Source organism: Octopus bimaculoides, chromosome 9 (genome assembly GCF_046866305.1).
Source record: "Octopus bimaculoides isolate indiv1 chromosome 9, ASM4686630v1, whole genome shotgun sequence".
NCBI classification, from domain to species: domain Eukaryota; kingdom Metazoa; phylum Mollusca; class Cephalopoda; order Octopoda; family Octopodidae; genus Octopus; species Octopus bimaculoides.
The window spans coordinates 23578096-23602643 of record NC_142936.1 but is presented as its reverse complement, the minus strand read 5'-3'; the positions used below and the strand labels follow the sequence as shown (position 1 = coordinate 23602643).

Here is a 24548-nt window from a genome sequence, read left to right as displayed (position 1 = left end):
CGTTTTTGGTATGCTGCTATATTTCATGTTGAGAACAACTTAGGTCTTAATAGACACAAGATGTGATCTATTTCTAGCGCATTAATTGTCCACGTTAGTGGTCTAATCCCCTGAGATTGCAGATAATATTTCTGAATCTCTTTGATTCTTTAGATGTGCTGGCCTCCTGATAATTAATCGATATTAATTAATACATGACTAATTACCTGATTTTATAATAATATACATATATATATATATATATATATATATATATATATATACATATATATCACTTAACATCAGTTTTCCATGCTGCCATGGGTTGGACAGTTTGATCATAGCTGGCAAGCAGGAGAGCTGCACCAGGTCCCAGTCTAATTTGGTTTGATTTCTATGGCTTGATGCCCTTCCTAATGCCAACCACTTTACAGTGGGTGCTTTTAACATGGGACCAACACAAGTCCTTTTTATGTGGCACTTTATGCCAAGTAATGAGGCTCAAGTATGACAGAGGGATAGGCACAGGGGTCTTATTATAAAAGAGATACATGGCTACTGTGAATTATGTAAGGATGGGTGGATAAGTTCAAAAGATAGTGAAAGGAGAGTGATGGATGGTTAGAGATAGGTGTCGAGGTGAATGTAGTAAATGGAACATAAGTATCAGTATAGCAGGATGAAGGTGAAAGTACAGGTGCAGCTCAGGAAAGAGGCGGTTATAAGTAGCAGCACAAAGAGGATGGAGAAGAGCAGTATAATAACCTGCAGATAGGTAAGAAAATATGAAGATGATATGTGAAAAAGGAAAGTTGGGGAAGGGGAGAGAGTGATGTACAGTGACAGAGACAATAGAAAAAAAAAACAATCATGTGAAAATATGCTTACATATAGGATATGAAACAATATTAGTTGAATCAACTAGCATTATTTGTAAAATGTATTCAGACAGGACTTACATCGAAGTCAGGTACATCTGGCTCATCATAGTCTACCCAATGACGTAATGCTAACACTGAGACTGGTATATCATGGACTACAGTGCGACTCAGACCAGTAACTGTAGGCTAAAATGAAGAAATAAAATATACTTTGTTATTCTTTTTATCCAGTTTATTGGCTTTATTTAAATTTATAAACATAATGCATTTTTTTAATGATTTAGAGGAAGAAAGGCAGCAGCTATGATGTTTCTTAAGAACCTCTGTGACTAGTGGAAGAAGTTATCTTCAATAGGTGCAGAGATGGGTGTATGGTAAGAAGCTTGCTTCCCAACCTCGTGGTTCTGGGTTTAGTCCCATTGCATGGGACCTTGAGCAAGTGTCTTCTACTATAGCCTTGGGCCAACCAGTCTTGTGAGTGGATTTGGTAGACAGAAACTGAGAAAAGCCCATCGCGTGCGTGCGTGTGAATAAGTGTTAAGCTTAAAAAAAAAATTAAAAAAAGTACTGGGGTCAATTCATTCAACTAAAAAAAATTCTTCAAGGCAATGCCCCAACATGGCTGTAGTCTAATGACTGAAACAAGTAAAAAGAAAACAAAGGAACACCAAAAGAAATGGCCAAAATGCTGCAAGCTAACCACACATGCAACAGTGGAAACAATGATGACAACTGATAATGGTTTACTAGAAACCAAATATAAAATACTTACCAAATCAACTTCAAGTGTTAAACAAGGAACTTGTTTTTTGGTCAATTTAATTTTGATCCATTTGGCATTTTGACCAGTTTTTAGTGCTTTTAGAAGATTATCAGGATTTATTTCTAAGAATATCTCATCATTATCTTTAGAAAGTCCATCCAACATATATTCATCAAAGAAATGGTCCTGAAATTAGAAATATTAAGCAAATAAGTTATTCCAACATAAGCTAATCAGATAACATATCAGGTCAGGTGTGGAGGCATGTATCATTGCAGCATGTTGCTATATTCCTAGATCCTCCCAGTTGACTTGTTAGGTCAGTCCCCATCGTCACAAGATACTTTATCTGTCATGACCATGCGGCCGACCAACACAAGCTGTCAACCCAGCTGGATCTTTAGTGAAGAGAACACAGTAACCAGGGTCTAACTTGGAAAATCAAGCAACATGGCCTGAATCATACAAGTAACAGGGGGCATCCCAGTTTTTGAGCAGAGTCATTGGTTGGACACAAAATCCAACCAAAGGTAATTCATAATCCTACAAAGCATCCTGGTACCAAAGGAATTCAGGCAGCCTCTCAAGGCACTAGACAATGTCCAAGTTCACAACTATAAAACATGACAGGGAGGACCAGAGACATAAAAACCTTTATCCTCCTGCCCAAATATTGGCAGCACCCAAATACCCTTGTCCAATGAGTTCACAACTGCACCAGCACATCCAAGTCTTTTTAAGACTTCAGACTCAGCTGATGCTGCTATGAATCTCGCAGCTGATATAAGTGAAGTGGTCAACAACTTCGACATTCTCAGCTGCAACAGAGACAGACAAGGTGTTGTGGTCCAAGAAACTAACAAAGGATTGCATCTTTGTCTTGACTGTAAGGCCAAGCGGTTCCACTTCCTCACTGAGGGTCAGGTCTTGGCTCCCACTCTTTTCAATGCATGCATGGAATGGATATTTGGCCAAATGGTGGCTTGATTGAATTTGTGGTGCACTCACCGGTGGAAGTAGGATTACAGACTAAGATTTTGCTGATGATGCAGTTATTCTTATTGAGTCTCTGAATGTCTTAAGGGGCACTCTGCTTTCACTGAATGAGAGAGCAAAATCAGATAGATGTTTCACGATTACTGTTGACTTGCATTATTTTAAGACAGTAATTGATTCTACTGAAGGCTTTCATTTGAGTCACATTGATCAGTTCTTTAGTCACCCTCTCTATGATACATTGCATGAGGTGGAGGATGACATGGATAGTTCTGCTTGGGATTGCACATATTTGCAAATTGGCAGTCAGTTCATCAATGTCATACACCAACTTCACTAATGCTTTGGCCAAAATTTTAAAATCTGCATTTAGCAGAGTTATGGGCCTAAAATTTTCTGTCTGATCCCCCTTTTTGAGTCCTTTCTTAGCAGTGCTACCACTCATCAACTCACAGAACTAAGAATTCTCCCATTCTGCTGCCAGTTGCAGTAGATATTTGCTGAGAGGTCTCTGAACAAGTCTAGCATATAAAAAAGTAAAGCTCATAGGGCAGACCATCCAAACCAAGCAATTTACCTACCATGCAACCCATCATTGCACCCCATATTTTCACAGATGTTATTGGCCTTTCACAACACTGTGCCTCACCTACCAAGAGCTGTTGTAGGTCATTCATCCAAAACAGTCGAGCAAAGAGCTGCTGAAATGCCAGACACATTTGCTCAGACTCAAGTACCATATGCACATTTTGGTCCACCACAAACCAAATTCTAGCTTTATTGACACACCGCACCTCTGCCTCTCAGGCCCATTTGTTCCTTCATGTCTTAGAGCAGGGGTTTTCAAACTTTTTGACTTGTGGACCCCTTTATAATTCAGGCTTTCGCTTATGAAATTTATACATAAATATTTGCTTAAAATAACATTTTTACATTTATTTATTTAACAAATAGGTTTATTGTCAATTAAAAGATTTCAATTAAAAAACATATATAGAATCAAATTGCCCATAAAAAGTATTTGCTGTCTACGGACCCCCTGTGGTCCGTGGATCAGTTTGAAAGCCTCTGTCTTAGAGCATGCACCTTAGCTCTGACAGTATAGCCTGAATGCTTAGCATTGAAGAATTAGTCAAGGGCCAATCTTATGAGTATGTCAGTTGCAATAACTTTACTAACTGCAGTATAGTTGAGGTCTAATTTTTGTTTGTGTAGTAATATATGATCTGACTTGGGTGAGTTAGGTCATGCTTGTAGTGATGGTATTTGTGATGGGGATGAAGTTGACAATGTCAATGTAGCTGCAGTTTGAAGTTGAGCCTGAGTATTGTTGCTAAAAGGAATCTCTCTAATTTGTTCATAGGTTTTCCTTTTCTTGACCTTGATAACTATTTATCATTAAGGCTCCTTACCATCCCCTTCAATACACACGTCTGAGTGATCTGAAAAGGGGAGAGGTATGTCTTGGGGAAGTTTTTGTTGTTTTGCTGAAATAGTTGTTTGTGGAATTTCTGATGGTGTTATTGCTGCTGTTTGTGATGTGACAGCCTCTGATGTTGGTATTTTCTGTGGTATTAGCAGCAATAGCTTCCACTGTTGTTGTAGTTGCTGGTGCTACTGCAGTAATTGTTGCTGCTGTTTTTAGAGCTGTTAGTTTGATTCCTGCTATAAGTGATATTGTGACCACCTGCCTCCGTTGGTACCATTTTTGCTGCTGCTGTTGTTGTGGTGATGATCATGTCAGTGGAAGTGCTGGTTTCCCCTTCTCTCCTTTGCTTCAGGCAAAAGGCTTTGAGATGTTTTGTGTCACTGGTCAGGTGAAACTGTGGCCTTCTGCCTCCAACAGCCACATTAAAGCTTTGTGCTTCCTTGTAAGGTTTATTAAGTCAGGGATTGCTTCAGAGCTTTTGCTGAGTCATCTGGATCAACAACTCCATTCCTTGGCCCAACAACTTATTTCTGCAGCCTTTGTATCTACAAAATACTAGTCTTCTACATCAAAAAGGACCACTGCCACCATGCAGTAGATATCGATTTCTGGGGGCATGTTTAGTTTTTTATTTTAAAGACTCCTTTGGCCAAAGTAGATGGGGATGAGAATCAGTTCATCATTCGTAGAGGTGGATTTCAAGTGCTTTTTGGCCTCATCTTATGTGGCAAATTCACCTCTACAGGGCAGCATTTCAAGCTAAGTACGTTTTTGTGTTCCAAATTGGTTTAAGGCATTTTTTGATCTGCTTGTGTGTAACCTGTTCTATTTTTGTGCTTTAAGTCCCTGCACACCTGTATAAAACCGTTGGCAGATTGGTTTGTTGCTGAATATATTTTGACAGGTTCATTCGGTTCGGTCACATTTCTAACACGAGAAGAAAAGAATTGGAGGGGGTGATGCATACCCTGCACGCACACAAGGATAAAATAAAATTTAATTTAGTAAATATATTCTCAGACGATTTCATATTTCAACAAAATGACATCAAGAGTTATTTCCCCTGCTTATCGTTTATGCATATCTAACAAAAGAAAAAAAATAACATTTTGATTCACCCGCCTGCAAGTTTTGAAGATAATCAAACCAAAATAATGAGTTTCGGCCACTCATCCAGTGAGGATTTCTGCCAAATTTGGTGAAAATCCATTCAGCTGTTTTCCAGTAATTTTGCAAACACAGACAAAGAGCGACTACAACATTCTGCTTTCACTAACACACACAGGGTAATTATTTTTGCACTTTTTCTTTTTAATCAAGAAAAATTTCCTCATTCATTTGATGCACAGTCAACAAAACTGCTAACGGCAGATTTGCAAGCTTTATTTTTGTTGTTTTCGCATTAACAGTGTTGATGGCAGTGGCAAGCTTACAGGTCTGGTGAACGGAAAATTCAATCTTATAATAGTTTCAAATAATAGTTTCAAATTTTGGTACTATGCCACCAATTTCAAAGGAGAGTTAAGTCGATTACATTGATCCTAGTGTTCAACAGGTACTGTTTTATAGATACCAAAGAGATGAAAGCAAAGTTGACCTTGACCGAATTTGAACTCAGAACACGAAGAGAGATTAAATGCCACTAAGCATTTTGCCCTGGGTGCTAACAATTCTGCCAGCTCACCACCTAAATAATAATAATAATCATAAAGATTGTTTATATCTGCTACTCCATGTTATCATGGCGTTGATGGTTTAGCATGAGAGCAACCTTCCACATGATACAGAGATCAGTGTCATTAAGTCAGCCAAGCTTTACTGTTTCTTCTCATCTGATTCAACCATGAATGTCTTTTCAATCCATACAAATTCTTCATTCACATCACAACTACAGCAATACCCTCTCTCTCTCAAGTATATTGTAATAATTGTAGTAATATTTACTTGAAACAGTTCACACCATACTTTGGCACCACCATGTAAAGCCTTCTCCAAGATAATGAAATAAAATTTCTCAAGTGTTATCCGTAATACACAAGTTTTGCAGAGCCGTGTGATAGTTGCAATTATACCTGTAAAGAAAAAAGTGAGGGGTGAATAATTGTTTTATTAAGATTATTTCCCTCAACAAACAGTTTTTACAAGACTGTTATTCGAGTTAATGGGTTGTATAAAAAAAATACTAGGTCCAAAAGTAGCCAATTTAAACTGTATTTAATTCCAAGCTCTGTTGATACTTTAATATTTTAGGAAAAATTTCAGTTTTAACATGCACTTTTCCATGATTGCCCAAGTCAAGATAGAGTTAATTGAGGCAGATTTTTCTATGGTCAGATGCCTTTCCTGTTGTCAACCTTCACTTGTTTATAAGCAAGGTCATATTCCTCCATAGCCAGGCATGTTTCTGTCCATGACACTGCTTGTATGACAGTGACACCCATTTACAACCATCCTGCAATGTCAAGGAGCCACAAATATACAAACACACACTGGAATTCTTTCAGTTTTCATCTACCAATTCCACTCACAAGACTTTGGTCAGCACAGGGCTATAGAAGACCCCTCCAAAGTGCTGTGCAGTAGCAATGAACCCCAAACCACATGGCTGCAAAGTAGGCTTCTTCACACTACCAAACCTTATACATAAGGTTGTCAATAACATCTGATGTTAAGTTATTAGAAGTAGACTTTGCTCCACTCAAGCCAACAAGTCATTCAACATGTTAGAAATAACAGTTAAATCTTTCATCTTCAAAAAGACCATTGCATGTGGTCCAGTGATAGCAAAAAATAAAGGAGGGGAGGATGGTTATAGCTGGAATGTCTTTGATCCATGGTCTGTTCAGTTGGGATTGATCTGATGGAAAACTGCAACTCTCTAGTCAAGATTTCATTATTTAATGTCCCTGTTCCATGCTTGTATGGGTTGAAAAATTTGACAGGTTCAAGGACTGCATTGTGCTACTTTGGCATGGTTTCTATGGCTGGATGCCCTTCCCAATGCCAACAACTTAGTATGCACTGGGTGCAATTTTCAGGCCACTAGTGAAGTTCCAATGTAGCTTGCAAGACCATGAGCCAACAGGGGTGGCCTTATATGTAAGGAGATGAGAATTTAAAATACAGGAGAAGGGACTAGATCAGAACAGGTTTCTTGCTGTACAGGGGTCTACATGGCGAAGACAACTTGCATTTTAAAAGGTAGAAATTATCAGGTGGAGCTGTTTTGGGGAATTTGGGAAATTATCAGGTGGAGCTGGAAAGAAATAAAAATAATGGTGACGAACCTGCAAGGAACAAGATGAACAGGAGTGAGAAGAGGAACCAGGACAGGGTAGGGATATCAAGAGTACAAGAGATGGGAAATGGGTGAAGGGAGGGTAGATCAGAGACACCTGTAAAAATTAGATAGGGTTCAAAGGTGGATGCAGTGAATGGTGGATAAGGGGTGAAGAAGATATAACCAGACTTGACCCCAAATGAAGACGGGTTATGACAATGGGCAAGTTGTTGCTACAAACTTCATCATCATCATCATCAAGCAGACGATAAACGACGATGATGATGATGATGAAGTTTGTAGCAACAACTTACCCATTTTTACAATAGATTCTTTGTATAGGTTGTGAATTGTTGCTTTAACCCATACACTGCTGGGATTTTGCTGTATGTAACATGAACTGCCGAGCCTATTTTGGGTAAAGATCAACATCGATCTATCACTCGAAAAAAAATACTCAGTGTTTCTTAACACCTTCTGTGATTAGCTACACTGTTTCTGGGGTGAGAGGGTATCGTGTGCATGCATTATACGTCAAGATTAGATCAGATCATGCCCTACTTCCGTGGCCTGTCGCGTTGGCCACTGAGGTGGCTTATCGCAGTTTATGGGTTAAAGAACCACTTGGAATGACCTTTTCAAGGCATTTGTAAACTTCACATTTTTAAAAGTTTTCAGCATTTCCTAGTTTGGGGGACAGTTTGAAGTTTTGGAGAGAAAACTATAAAAGGCTGCCAGTTTTAGCCATATTTAAATAGGGGAAGACTATTCAAATATTGCTTATTTTACTAGGTATCTATACATGCAGTTGTTATCATTATTTAAATTTTATCTGTTCTAGCATGAGATGGATGATTCAACAAGATCCATCAAGCAAGAGGGCTGCATCAGCTTTGACATGATTTCTACTACTGGATACCCTTAACACCAACAACTTTACAGGGTATACTAGGTACTTTTAAGGAACACCAGCAGTTGTCAGTTCACTACTAGTGTTGGTGCTACTGTTAATAGGTTTCATTATACTAAAAAAAATTTTTTTTTTCATGTAAGCCTTTTTTGCCCACATTCTCATTTCAGTCAGTAAATAAGACTGCAAAGATTCAATGCCATTGAAATGAGTCTGAAGTAAGTCTGTGCCTCGTTCCATGTAAAATATATTTCAGCTTCAACCTGTGTTCAACAGGTGTTATTTTGGACATCCAAAATTGAATTTTATAGATGCTACCTATCTTAAGGTTTGTTACCTTTAGTATCATGAACCAGTTCAGTTGCAGACGTATTTCAATGACTACATTATGGCAACAAGTTATACAGTACTTCTGTTCATTTGACCCTTTGCTGGGGAAGATGTGACCGATATTCTTCAGACACCCACAAAGGGATATGTGGCAGATTTTTTTTTCAAACACTCTAAGAGGTACATGTGGAAGATTTTCTCAACTCATAGAAACAAACATGTCAAATTTTCTTCAGACACCCATAGAGGCTGTGTAAAGAAGTTTGCCTCCCAACCACATGAATACCTTATATTTCACACTACCAAGTTAATAGTTTTTAAGACTCGGGGTGAGTGCTATGATCAAAGGGGTCCCAACGGAAATCATACCGGCTGATATTTTACAGTCTCTACTAATATACTTTCAGGTTTGAAATACAAAATATACAAATAGAAAGAACAGAGATAAAATGAATAAATATATAGAAAGACATACCGATAAAATAGATAGAAAATATATCTACAGGCAGGTAAAGGTCAAATAAAGAGAAAAGGCATGGTAGAAACGACTGCCGACATACATATATAAAGAATGCAATACAATGAACGATAAAAAATGTCCTATTGATCATATATATATATATATATATATATATATATATATAGGAATCCAGATAAAATAAAAGTCACAGGGGTTTTGTCCAGATCGCATATATTGTGACCTATTTGTTTCCTAGCCAAAATTGTGACTATTACAGGTCATAGAAAGGACAACATGGGAATATGTTTAAAGACAGTTTTAGTTTTTGTCCTTCAATTATACAAGTATTTTTATATGTGTTCCCATTAAGTGACTTTTATAAAATATTACCAGTTTCAATGTGTATGTCCATTTTATCAAAATATTAAAAATACGAAGTCAAGCATTAAGAAATAGAAAATTAAAAGCTTCTTTCCTATATTGTGCGTAGTTAAAAATGTGGCACTACTTAAATACAGAGGTCCCATGGGTTAGGGTTAGTTTTTAGGGACTTCTGTATTTAAGTAGTACCAAATATGTTTGCTATTCTTATATATGTGTTTATGTAGCTGTGAGGAATAGGGTTCAAGTGTCAAAAATCGTATCGGACTGAAAAACATATTTCTTGTCTCAAAAATTCTGCATATAGTGGTACATACGCGTAAAGTGCTGTATTGAGCCAATATCGACCAACTTCGCTCTGAACCTCATGTCAACATGGACGGACAGGATATACAGTATATTTCCCGCCTCTGTCACTTATAACACAAAATAACGTCAACTTCGTTACAATTACTTTTTTTAAATAAAACCTGATTTATGAACTTTATTAAGTAAATAAAATAAATAATTTATATAAATATTAAAAATATATTCTTTATCGAAATTGTTATTCCGTCACATTGCCGAATAAACAGGCCGACTCTACCAATGAATGATATTTTGTTGTTTTATTTTTTAAATATATTTATGTTGTAAATCGTAAATGATTATCGTGTTTTGATAGCAAATATTTTTAATAAATTTTAAAAATAAACTCTGTTAAATTATTGTAAACTCAAATTGTTCATTTTTAACATATAGTATGCTCATATATAGCAAATGTTTCTCGAATAGAAATTAAGATCGGTGTCAGAAATTTTGAATTCTGGACATTTTGACTACGATTTTATAAGAACAAAAAATATTTTCTTCAAAAAGATTCTAAATTCGATCATCGAGCGTGTTTGAAATATAGTTGAGTATATATAATTATTATTCAAACAAATTTTACCGTGGCCCTGTGGCCTAATGGATAAGGCGTCGGCCTCCGGAGCCGAAGATTGTGGGTTCAAGTCCCATCAGGGTCGATATTCAAAGGTATAATTTTCCTGACTTATGATATATATCTTACCCTATTCCATTCAGAGCTTTATTTTGCTTTGGGATGAATGCAATTTTCCTCTTTTCTATCCCATTTGTAAACATAAACATTTATCCTTAGCCAATATATTATAACTCTTCATTACTTGTTCTGTCTACAATATTTCATCAGAATCTCTTGTAAATATCTCTGATGAGTATAGTGATATCCATTAATAAATGTTTATATCTATTGATCTGGACAGCTCTTTACTTTCTCCGAGTTCAAATTCCGCCAAACCCAGTTTTGCTTTCATTTTTCTACAGTTGATAAAATAAAAGTATCGATCAAGTATTGGAATCGATTATAGCGACTAAAATTCAGACTTTGTGATTTTGTTAGAGATTATATTTGAGATCATTTGCTTAGCACTTTTTGATAAATATCTACTTGTTCTACCAAATGGAACACGAGTCGTACAAACTCTTGGAAGCAATAAGCAGTTAATTAAATAATAATTATAATACAGTTCTATATTTAAGAGATGAAGAATTATTTACATTGTTTACATTTGACGGATATTTGTCCTCATCTTGTTTGTTGTTAACACAACGTTTCGGCTGATATACCCTCCAGCCTTCTTCAGGTGTCCTGGAGAAATTTCGAACCTGGGTTCTCATTCCTAAGGTATTTTTCGATGTTGTTGTTGTTGTTGTTGTTGTTGTTGTTGTTCAGGTTACTGCCTGAATCAAATAATAATAATAATAATAATAATAATAATAATGATAATAATAATAATAATAATAATAAATCTCTAGGAATGATGAAAAAAAGGTACTGAAACCTATTTGAAAATGATGCCAAGCTTACCATCCCTACAGGAAGTGCAAAAAATTGTGTTAACTGGAACGACTCATGTACAGAGAAGAGCATTATTGCTGTGAAAGCAACATCCATTCATGAATTTATTTATTTATTAATTTTTAAATACATATTTTACCTGTGAATTTGCGTGTGTAAACTGGAAATGCATACAATGAGCTTCTCTGCATTAGGTGTACGGAAAACACTCGGTGAGAAATGGGAGAAAATTTAAAGAAAGAAGTCCAAAAAAAAACAATAATAATAATGATGATGATGATGATGATGATGACAACAACAACAACAACAACATCGAAAAATACCTTAGGAATGAGAATCCAGGTTCGAAATTTCCCCAAGACACCTGATGAAAGCTGGAGGGTTTATCAGCCAAAATATTGTGTTAACAACAAACAAGATGAGGACAAATATCCGTCAAATGTAAATAATGTAAATAATGTAAATAATAATTATAATGATTTATAATTATAATCTATCTTTTTTTTATCTTTTAGTTTTTAAATTTTACTTGTTTCAGTCATTGGACTGCAACCATGCTGAAACAACCCTTGAATGGTTTTAATCAAACGAATCAATCCCAGTCTTTTTCAACATCATCATCATCATCATCATTTAGCATATGCTTTCCATGCTGGCATGGGTTAGACAGTTTGATTGGAACTGGTTAGCCAGAGAGTTTTTACATAGTTTCTACAGCTGGATGTCCTTCCTAATGCCAACCACTCCAAGAGTGTAGAGGGTGCCTTGCTCATGTTAGCAACAAGGGTGCTTTTATATGTCACCGACACTGGCCACAACTACAAATTCACTTGACTTGATGAGTCTTCTCAAGCACAGTAAATCACTAAAGATCTCGATCACTTGTCATTGCCTCCATGAAACCCAACATTCAAAGATCATGCTTCACCACCTCGTCTCATGTCTTCCTTGATCTACCTCTTCCACAGTTAGAGATTGTCATATGCATCACATGACCAGCACAGTCATCTCTCTTGCACACTACATCTGATGCTTCTTATGCCTAATTTTTCTCTTAAGAAGCTTACACTCTGTTGTATATACACACTGACTTTGCACATCCATTGAAGCATACTAGTGTCGTTTCTTTCAAGCCTATGCATGACCTCTGCAGACACAGGCATCATACATTCTGCCTTTCTCTCTGAGGGAGAGGCCCTTTGTTACCAACAAAGGTAAAATATCCCTGAACTTTACCCAGCCTATTCTTATTGTAGTAGCTAAGCTCTCAGAGCATCCACCTCCACTGCTGACTTTGTCACCTCGATATTGCAAGCTATTAACTACTTCTAGGTGTCCCACCTGGCATTTGATGGAGTCTATTTTCTGTACATTTCTTGCATTTATTGTACCTGTACATCTGCCACACACAAAAACTATTTTCCCTGTTAACCTTCCTCTGATATTGCTGCACCTTATTGAGTTTCTACCTGTGCCTTTTCTTCATATCAAGCAGCACCATCTACCTCAAGGGATTTGTGATTTATCAGCTTTCCTACTAAGACTTTGGTTTTTGTTAAATGAACTCTAAGACATTGATTTCAGACCTTGCTTCCACACTTGGACATTTTTTCTCCAGTTCTGGTAGTGATTCAGCTGCAAGAACAAGGTCATCAACATAGAGGAGCTTCCAGGAGCAGCCTAATTTAAATTCCTGTTATTGCCTGGATTTTGTGAATAGGCTCTTGCAGAACCAGAAAAGTTCAGATCAGTGATCCAATATTGACTTGATGCCAATCCCAAAGTCAGGAAACTTCTGCAATGAAACTAACTACAAAGGAATTGCACTGTCCAATATCTTATTGAAAGTCATCAACCGAATGATCCTCAACAGGATTCAACAGGTGCTTGATAGCCACCTGAGACTAAATCAAAATAGATTAAGACCAGGGAGATCCACAACATCTCAGATCATAGGCCTGAGGCATATCATAGAAGGAGTTAAATCAAGACAGCTACCTACCATTAAAACCTTTGTGGACTTCAGAAAGGCATTTGACAGTATCCATCATTGCAGAATGTTGAAGAACTCTCAAGTATATGGCATTCCAGAAGAATTAGATCTTGCCATTGCATAAACCTACAAGAAGACCAGAGATCATATGTTTTCGTCTGATAGAGAATCAGAATTATTTCAAAATACTAGCTGGGGTACTACAAGGAGATACATTTGCATCTTACCTGCTGCAATTGTATTGGATTATGCAATGTGGCAGTCTATAGACAACGGTGACAAAGACCTTGGTTTCATCATAGAATGATAAAGACCATGGAGAGTACAAGCCATAACCATCACAGACCTGAACTTCATGGATAATACAGTACTCATATCTAATGAAACAGATCGAGTTCAACAGCTGTTCAGCAGAGTAGAAACATCAGCTGCTAAAATAGACTGCACACAAATGTCAAGAAAATGGAATATATGTCTTTCAACCAATCAAATGAGACTGAACTGTTTGCTTTGGGCAGTATCAAACTGAATGTTGCTGAAGACTTCAAGTACTTAGGTGGTTAGGTGAACAGTTTGGAAGCAGATATTAAGATCAGGAAGGCACAAGCATGGACAGCCTGTCACAAACTAAAGAAAGCCTGGCACTCCAAATTGCCCAGGCAAATCAAGATCAAGCTGTTCATTGCAACTGTGAAATCAGTCCAATATGATAGTGAAACATTGACATTGACAAAGAAATTACCAAACAGGCTAAATGGATGCTACACAAGGATGCTACAAATGGCTCTAAATGTGAAATTGCAGCAACATATGACAAATGAATACCTTTATGAAGACCGGCTGATAGTTAGCAAGGAGATCAGCCAAAGACAGCTGCAAGTATCTAGTTACTGCACATGCCACCATGAACTGGAAGTATCCAAATTAGTCTTGTGGAGCCCACTTCATGGTGAGGAAAATGTTGTGACACATCAACAACCCAATTGCAGACACTGCCCTGAAATGTATCCAGGATAGCAAGGCAGTGATGATGGACAGAGGAGTGTGGCAGGTAGACTTCGTTGTTGTGGCCCAGGTTGGAACCCAGCTATAATAATTGGAACAAGTTAGGCTCTTCATCCTCACCAATATTAATTTCAAATTTTGGCACAAGGCCAGCAATTCTGGGAAGGAATAAGTCAATTACATTGACCCCAGTGCTCAACTGGTACTTATTTGATCAAACCTGAAAGAATAAAAAGATGAAAGGAAAAGTTGACGTTGGCGGAATTTGAACTTAGAACATAAGGATGGATGAAATGCCACTGAACATTTTGCCCAGCATACTAATGATTCTTCCAGCTCACTGTCTTTATCCTCGACAATATTAATAAACATACAATGTATCCAGATTATGTAGAAAAGATGATCGAGCTAACTGCTATAAGGTGCTCCCAAAATGTGAATGGCCACTATATGGATAAGTTTAGATTGATAAGTTAAACTTACCATTAATCTCCCTTTTTCAAACTTGTGCCTGTGCAAAAAGATGACATTACTATTTCAAATTAGTCTTCAAAAATGAGCAAAAGATATATTCTCCATTAATGTTCACTGCATATGGATGTAGACAGTTGCATACAGAAATGCCAGTCACTTAAAGTGGATGGAACTTCTGGAAGAGGGAGACCCAGGAAGACATGGGACAAAGTACTGAAGACAGATCTCAAGACATTGGACCTTACGAAGGAGATGACAAAAGACTGAGATATGTGGCACCTTGTTGTACGCAAGAAGACCCATCTGCCACAGCAGGCTTGATACTGATGCTGGTGCCACATACAAAAACACTGGTGCTTGTGCCACATAAAAAGCACTCATGCTGGTACCATGTGACAGGAAAGATATCTGGCTGTAGAGAATCTACCACAAGAAAAATTTAGTCCAGCCCATGTGAGCATTGGAAAATTAATGTTAAACCAATCATGATGGTAATGATGATAATGATATATATCATCATCATCATCATCATCATCATTTAACATCCACTCTCCGTGCTGGCATGGGTTAGATGGTTTGACTGGAGCTGATAAGTCAGAGAGCTGCACCAAGTTTCAGTCTGATTTGGTGCGGTTTCTACAGCTGGATGCCCTTCCTAATGCCAACCACTCTAAGAGTGTAATGGGTGCTTTCATGTGCCACAGGCACAGGTGCGATTTACATGACACCAGCAACGACTATGACTACGATTCACAGGTGCGAATTACATGGCACTGGCAACAACCACAACCACCACCACCAGGTATGTTAGTGACTGGATGTGGTCAGTTTAAATGCTAACGGCTTAAACTTATTTTAAAATATCATATTTGTCTTCAACATTTTTGATGAGGTTTTAGAACACTTCAGTCACAAGGAGTTTCAAATTTGAATGCATATAAACCTTTCACCTTGGGCAAGTGATATCCCATTATTGCTAGAAAGAACAGCCAACTCTTTCAGGAACTCTCTCTTCCCTTACCATCTGAAATAGAAAGGAAAGGACACACTGGATAATATAATACTAGATATACCAGTTTGAAGAGAAAAGATGAGATAGTTATGGCTGGAGCACATTTGATTATAAATGTTTTGGATAAGGGATGTCATGGGCTAAGCAACAACAACACCAGTAACAACAACAGTGATGATTTAGTGGATATTGAGTTTTGTATTAATAAATCACCTTTGATTTTTTTTTTTTTTGCTAAAATTCTGGTGATGAGGATTAACTCTGGATTCTACCCCCGCCCATATAGTTTACGAATTTAGAGGGTTTAGGTTTGCGATACTATCCCTTTATTTCCCATTGTAGATGGGCAGATTTGCTATCTTACTATAACGGGCTTTATGTCTATCTGTCTGTCCATCTGTCCAGATGGCTGGACCAATGGTTATGATACTTTTCGGGATTACAAAGACGGTCATCAGGAAAGTTTTTAGCATTAAAAAATCAGAAAGTATGATTATTTTGTGAATATCGATTTTTGAATGGGTGTGTGTATGTGTATGCGTGCGTGCGTGCATGCATGTGTATGTGTGTGCATGCGTGTGTGCATGCATGTGTATGTCTGTTTGTGTATCTATACACACAAACACATATATACTAAAAATTAATTGAAACAGCTAGCCGCAATACAAACCCATATAGACAAAAATTTAGTTGACTAATTGTGACTGGGGGTGCTAAAAGCACAGTTATTGCTTGAAATAAGAGTAAAACTCTTATAGCTGTATAAAAAGGACATTTATATACACTGACAGGGTAGATAACTGCCCCATGAGCAAAGCTAGAACACTGAGCTACGGTTTTGTCCTGTAACTGGGACTTGTCAACAGTGTGACTCTATTGCTTTAATGGAACAGCTAAATCCCTCCATCGGTATCTTTTTATCCTTTCATCTTCTTACTTGTTTTAGCCATTAGACTGCAGTCATGCTGGAGCACTACCTTGAATTTTTAGTCAAATGAATCAATCCCAGTACTTTATTTTTTAAGCCTAGTATTTATTCTGTTGGTCTCCTTTGCCAAACCACTAAGTTACAGGGATGCAAGCACACTAACACTGGTTGTCAAGCGGTAGTGAGGGTACAAACACAGACACATAGTATATATACATGTATATAAACAATGGGCTTCTTTCAGTTTCCGTCTACCAGATCTACTCACAAGGCTTTAGTTAGCCTGAGACTTTATCAGAAGTACCATGCAGTGGGACTGAATATGGAAGTATGTGATTGGAAAGAAAGCTTCTTACCACAAAGCCATGCCATATATTTGCCATACAGATTAGGAGTTGACCTGGGATTAACCCTTTTGTAACCATATTTTTGTTGAAATACACTGCCTTTGTTTCAATTAATAGTTAAAATAATTAAGAATTTAGTTAAATAACTTTGATTATAATTAAGCTGATGTTTGGAAACATGAAATTTTGATGGAAGGTTTTCACTTTGAATACTTTCACCAAAAGTTTGTCATAGAACCAGGGTTGGTTTCAGGCAGGTTGATATCAAAGGGTTAAACAAATACAACAGCCTGTGGCTGGCTAATATATAAGACTATTCAACTAGTCCGTTACTATTCTGCTGAAGAACTCTCAACACTAGAGTTAAGAGAATGTCTGTATAAGATAACATTCCCACTCCTCTTTCTATTTTTGGTACTGTGACCTCCATAAGACAAGACTTCATTTATGCCATTAACTACTAAAATATACATTACTACTATAACTAGAGTTCCAAAGGACAACCTGTGGAATTGAAGAAGATGGGTGGGGGGAATTATAGTGTATTCTGGGATATATCAAAACCAAATTAACCACTTAACAAAACATTTATTAGGATGTCTTTTATCTCTCATTTTTTATCTGTTTCAGTCATTAGACTGCGACCATGCTGGAGCATTGCCATGAAGAACTTTTTAGTCGAATGAATCAATGCCAGTACTTATTGTTTTTTAAGCCTGGTACTTATACCTATTTCGTTATTGCCCACAAGGGGCTAAGCATAGAGGGAACAAACAAGAACAGACGAACGGATTAAGTCGATCATATCGACCTGGTACTTATACCATCAGTCTCTTATTGGTGAACTGCTAGGTTATGGAGATGTAAACAAACCAACACTGGTTGTCAAGTGGTCATGGGGGACAAATACAGACACAAGGACACACACATGCAAATATATGCAGTGGTACCTTGACTTATGAGCATCCCAACTAACAAGTTTTTCGAGATACGAGCTAACTCAGTCAATTCTTTGCTTTGAGTTGTGAGCTGAAATTCAGGTTACGAGCCAACCTCAGATACCACGCTGCTAGTTGGCATAGTGAATGCCACTGTGAATGCCGTAACATCTGCTCAGAATCCTGTGTCTCACTCAATAGCTAGAGAGGCATGTACTTTAGCGAGTGTGAAGATCGTTAGTAGATCATTAGCTAGATGGGTGGTGAAATGCTTACTTAGTCATTGCAGGCTACAGAAACATTAATGTTGTGCTCATAATTGTACTTGCAGTTGTTTTGCAAAACTTTGTTTTTCCAACCATGGTTCTGAAGAAAGTGAGTGTGTAGGACAGTGCTGAGAAGAAGAAGCAGATGATGTGCATTGAATTAAAGAAAGAAATTATCAGAAAACACGATGAAGGTGTGCGTGTAGTTGACTTGGCGAAGCAGTACAAGCATAGCACTTGTACAATCTGCACTATACTGAAGCAGAAGGAGTCAATAAAAGCTATAACACCAGCCAAGGGCGTTAAAATAATTTCTAAACAGCCAGCATCTATGCTTGAAAATATGGAGAAGCTGCTGATGGTGTGGTTGATGGAGAAGCAACTCACAGAAGATACTGTGATGGAGACTATAATCTGTGAGAAGGCATGAGCTATTTATGCTGATTTGTCACAGAAGACCCCAGGCACTTGTACGGATGAGGCATTGGGTGAGCCGTTTAAAGCCAGTTGGGGCTGCTTGGAGAATTTTAAAAAGAGGGCCAGCATTCACTCCCTTGTTAGGCATGGTGAGGCAGCGAGCATGGATATGAAGGCAGCAGAGGATTACCTCACAACTTTTGCCGGAATTATAGCAGCTAAAGGATACATCCACCCAGCAAGTCTTTAACTGTGACGACACAGGACTTTTCTGGAAGAAGATGTCAAGCTGGACTTACATAACGGCAGAGAAGAGGATGTCAGGCCACAAACCCATGAAGAAGAGGCTAACCCTCACGCTGTGTGCCAATGTGAGCAGCAACTGCAAGATTAAGCCGCTGCTCATTTATCATTCGGAAAACTGCAGAACCTTTAAGTCACAAGATTCTGAAAGAAAAGCTACAGGTTATGTGGAGAGCAAACCTGAGGGCATGGGTCATCAGGCAATTCTTTGTGGAGTGGGTGAATTTGGTCTTTGGTTCTGACATTAAGAAATATCTCCAGGAAAATAACCTTCCCCTGCAAGCCCTTCTCAACCTCAAAGATGACATCCTCGAAGAGTTCAAGTTTATAAAAGTTCACTATCTTCCACCCAACATCACCCCTATCCTACAGCCCATGGACCAGTAGGTGATTTCTAATTTCAAGAAGCTTTCCACCAAGCACCTGTTCTACTGCTGCCTTGAGGTGACAGAGAACACAAACCTCACCCTCTGACACTCTTTTACTCTTTTGCTTGTTTCAGTCATTTGACTGTGGCCATGCTGGAGCAACACCTTTAGTCAAAGAAATCTACCCCAGGACCTATTCGTTGTAAGCCTAGTGCTTATTCCATAGGTCTCTTTTGCCGAACTGCTAAGTTATGGGGATGTAAACACACCAGCATCGGTTGTCAAGCGATGTTGAGGGACAAACACAGACACACAAACATATGCACATACATATATATATATATATATATATATGTATGTATGTATGTATACACATATACGATGGGCTTTTTCAGTTTCCGTCTACCAAATCCACTCACAAGGCTTTGGTCGGCCTGAGGCTATAGTAAAAGACATTTGCCCAAGGTACCATGGAGTGGGACTGAACCTGGAGCCATGTAGTTGAGAAACAAGCTTCTTACCACACAACCACGCCAGGTAATATTTGCTTGTAGCCAAACATGTTTTTTTGTAGAATATTGGAAATGCATGCCATAGTTTGTATAACAGTCACCTTGCTTAAACATATTATACGATGGTAAGACAAGTAAACACGCGCATGCACACACACATACACACACACACAAAAGTAGAAGACACTCGCCCAAGGTTCCATGCAGTGAGACTGAACCCAGAACCATGTGGCTGGTAAGCAAGCTACTTACCACACAGCCACTCCTGCACTTATATGTCTCAGAATTATCAATACGGCCTGGCAGGGTGTTACAAGGAGGGCCTTGACCTCTGTGAGGAAGAAGCTGTGGCCTGAGGTTGTGTCTGAAATGGACTTTGAAAGACTCGAACCTGAAGTGGTAATGGTGGAGGAAATTGTATTCCTCAGCAAGTCCATGGGCCTGAACATGGATGAAGGGGACATTAATAAGCTTATTGAGGAGCACTCTGAGGAACTGAAACGGAAGAGCTAAAGGAGCAACTGATGCAGTAGCACACAGAGGTTTTGCAGGAAACAGATGATGTGGAAGAGGTTGTCTCTGCAAATGCAATAAAGTAAATGTTGGGAATGTGGGAGAAACTTTCAGACTTTATTCAAAAGAAACACTCAGGAAAAGTTGCAACTAGACGTGCGACAATGCTATTTAATGACACTAGCCTAACTCATTTCAGGAACATTCTGAAAGGGAAGATGAAACAGATCTCATTGGACAGGGTTTTATAAAAACTCCTGCAAATGAAAGTGAGGAAAGCATGGCGAAAAGGGCAAAAATCAGTGAATAAGATTCAGTTATTCAATTCAGCTTTTCTCCTCCACCTCCACCAGTATCCTTAAATTGTCTGATCTCCAAGGTAAATGCTGTACATTATACTTAATAAAACTAGTTTATTGCAGTACATTCTATTGTGTTGTTGTTTTTTTTATACAATATTCATTATATATAAGTACATTTTTTTTATTTAAAAACATGCAACTGAGGTTTTTGGTAGGGGCTCAGAATGGATTAATAGCATTTCAATTCATTTCAATGGGGAAAATTGATTTGACATGTGAGTAATTTGAGTTATAAGCTCTGTCATGGAACAAATTAAACTCGTAAGTCAAGGCACCACTGTATATATAAAACAGGCTTCTTTCAGTTTTCATCTACCAAATCCACCCACAAGGCTTTGGCTGACCTGACACTATAGCAGAAAACACTTGCCCACAGTGCCGGATGGGGGGACTGAACCCAGAACCATGTGATTAGGTAGCAAGCTTCTTACAACACAGCCATTCCTGTAAAGACTTTTTTTTTAACCAACACTGAATCTTCAATGGTCTTAATGGTTGGCTGTGTGGTAAGTAGCTTGCTTACCAACCACATGGTTCCGGGTTCATTCCCACTGTGTGGCACCTTGGGCAAGTGTCTTCTACTATAGCCTCAGGCTGACCAAAGCCTTGTGAGTGGATTTGGTAGATGGAAACTGAAAGAAGCCCGTCGTATATATGTATATATATATATATATATATATATATATATATATATATATATATATATATATATATATATATGTATGTATGTATGTATGTATGTGTGTGTATGTTTGTGTGTCTGTGTTTGTCCCCCCAACATCGCTTGACAACCGATGGTGGTGTGTTTATGTCCCTGTAACTTAGCGGTTCGGCAAAAAGACTGATACAATAAGTACTAGGCATCCAAAGAATAAGTCCTGGGGTCGATTTGCTCGACTAAAGGCAGTGCTCCAGCATGGCCGCAGTCAAATGACTGAAACAAGTAAATGAGTACATTTGTAAGTGAATTAAAAAAATGTGTTTAAAATTTCCTTTTTTGTTGTTGCATTATTAAATAATTTAGTCCTACTGCTCACAGCCTTTTAGAGTTAAATAAGTAAAATTCAAAAACAGGTCATAGCTTTCTCTTTGTATATAGATTGTATTAAATAATTTAGTCCTATTACTCACAAACTTTTAGAGATAAATAAGTAAAATTCAAAATCAGGTCATAGTTTTTTTTCTTTGTATATAGATTGTTATAGAAGAAAACTGAATTTTATTTATAACTAGCAGAAATACCCGGCTTTGCCCGGGTTAAAGAGAATAATGAAATCTAAAAACGCCGTCTAGACTATGCAACCCTCAACTGTTAGTAGCTACGATACCATATTTCTACATTAATAACTCTCCAATCCATGCCAGCATGGAACATAGACATTAAGTGGAATGCCAGTCTCTCATCTAGGAGGGCTTTGAAATCAATGTTACCAACTGGGGACTATGTGTGTCGCAGTGATAATAAAAAGACCAAAAGGAGGTCTGCAACGAAATAATTTTACTCAACACTTTGCAAGTGAATCAGTGGAGGCAAAGATGCGTCTCATTTACTTGACAATTTATGCACCACATTGCAGAAATCACAATGTAAGTATATCTGAAAGGGTAGTCTTACACTGTTGTACCGTTGAATTACAAATAATGCTCATCTGTTATGTTCGGGTTAAAATTTCATCAACATCAAAAATATATGAATTTTCATGGGAGTTATGGCCGTTATACATAGAATATAATTTCCAAATTTCATAAAGATCCGTTCAGTACTTTTGACGTAGTTTTGAATAAGAAAACAAATGACTAATGTGTGTGTTTGTGTGCATGTTTGTGTGCATGTTTGTGTGTGATGGGTGTATATATTTATAGATATCTGTATGCATGTATATATATGTATATATGTGTACATATTACATGTACATCTATATATATATATATATATACATCTACACATGTGTATACATATACATGTATGCATATAGATCTATATCTATATATATATATATATATATATCTATGCATATACGTGTACATATACATGTATATGTATACATATACATCTCTTTCTCTCTTTCTCTCTCTCTGAAAGTATCTGTCATTACAGTATCGAAATGTGATTGTTTCAGTTAGTGGAATAACGTGTACATATACATCTCTCTCTCTCTCTTTCTCTCTTTCTCTCTCTCACTGAAAGTATCTGTCATTACAGTATCGAAATGTGATTGTTTCAGTTAGTAGAATAGTTTCATTTTTAAAGTGAAAGTATTTGACATGAGTGTTTTTGTTTCACTTTTGACACGTAATACTTAAATAGTGGAGGAGATATTATGTTGCCGTGGGCTCGAAGTCTGCAAGAAGTTAAAATTTTTTTTGACTAAAACACAACTGGATCCCTAAGTAAGGCATCTGTAAAATTTGAATGAAATTGGTTGCGTAGTTCTCGAGTTTTAGGGATTCACACAGACAGACAGACAGACAGACACACATTCTCATTTTTATATATATAGATTTCACATTTAGCATTTATCATGTCTTAATGTTTTATTAGTTAAAAAAATCGAAGAGTCATCCTTGATTTATAGGAAAACTGTGAATAAATACTGGTTTCAAATTTTGGCACAAAGCCAGCAATTTTGGAGGAGGAGTAAATCGATTACATTGACACCAGTGCTCTACTGATCGTTATTTCATAGATCCCAAAAGGATGGAAGTCAAAATCAACCCCAGTGGAATTTAGACACAGAACATAAACACAGACGAAATGCTGTTAAGCATTTCACCCATTATGCAAATGATTCTGCCAGCTTACCACCTTTACTGTAAATAAATATTCATCGGTATTGTGAAAAGGCGGTGAGTTGGCAGAATCGTTAGCACGCTGAACAAAATGCTTAGCAACATTTCATCTATCTTTATGTTCTGAGTTCAAATTCTGCAGTGGTCATCTTTTCTCATAGGCGCAGGAGTGGCTGTGTGGTAAGTAGCTTGCTTACCAACCACATGGTTCTGGGTTCAGTCCTACTGCATGGCATCTTGAGAAAGTGTCTTCTACTATAGACTCAGGCCGACCAAAGCCTTGTGAGTGGATTTGGTAGACGGAAACTGAAAGAAGCCTGTCGTATATATAAATGTATATATATGTGTGCGTGTGTGTGTGTGTGTGTGTTTGTGCATCTGCGTTTGTCCCCCTAGCATTGCTTGACAACCGATGCTGGTGTGCTTATGTCCCCGTCACTTAGCGGTTTGGCAAAAGACACCGATAGAATAAGTACTAGGCTTACAAAGAATAAGTCCCAGGGTCGATTTGCTCGACTAAAGGCGGTGCTCCAGCATGGCCACAATCAAATGACCGAAACAAGTAAAAGAGTAAAAGAGCCACCCTACTAAATAAAATCCATTTGCAATTCCAGGAAACATTTATTTACTGTTTTCTTATGTTTTCCTATATCTCACTTATGTCTGTAACATATTTCAATGAACAAATAGGATGTTTTCACACCTTTTTACCATAAGAGAAATATTTTTTCCTGCAGTAACTGCAGTGAATTTGCCTTTTAGCATTTGAACTAACCTAAGCTTTGCTTAGGCCTAAACACTACTTGGCACAACCGGTGTAGCTGTGTGATCAAAAGCTTCCTTCCCAACCACATGGTTCTGGGTTCAGTCCCACTGTGTGACACCTTGCGTAAGTGTCTTCTACTATAGCCTCAGGCTGACTAAAGCTTTATGAGCGGATTTGGTTGATAGAAATTCAAAGAAGCCCATCATGTGTGTGTGTGTGTGTGTGTGTGTGTGTGTGTGTGTGTGTGTGTGTGTGTGTGTGTGTGTTTGTCTCTCAGCCATCGC

General features: G+C 37.7%; 1 protein-coding gene and 1 non-coding gene across 5 annotated transcripts in view; one reads left to right on the top strand and one right to left on the bottom strand.

The window, feature by feature from the left end:
- Positions 1–9862, bottom strand: part of LOC106868947 (checkpoint protein HUS1) — a 247580-nt gene extending 237718 nt beyond the window's left edge. For all 4 annotated transcript variants that reach the window (XR_016243078.1, XR_016243077.1, XR_016243076.1 and 1 more), the window contains exons 1-4: positions 9727–9862; positions 5993–6120; positions 1633–1809; positions 939–1046 (exon numbers count right to left, since the gene is read on the bottom strand). Coding sequence is in view for 1 of the 4 variants with exons in the window: in XM_014914421.3 (XP_014769907.1) it covers positions 939–1046; positions 1633–1809; positions 5993–6120; positions 9727–9778 (465 nt within the window). In the remaining 3 variants the exon portion in view is untranslated. The remainder of the gene's footprint in view (positions 1–938; positions 1047–1632; positions 1810–5992; positions 6121–9726) is intronic.
- Positions 9863–10343: 481 nt separating this feature from the next.
- Positions 10344–10416, top strand: Trnar-ccg (transfer RNA arginine (anticodon CCG)). Its single transcript has one exon. It is a non-coding gene; the product is annotated as a tRNA-Arg (tRNA).
- Positions 10417–24548: the final 14132 nt, after the last annotated feature.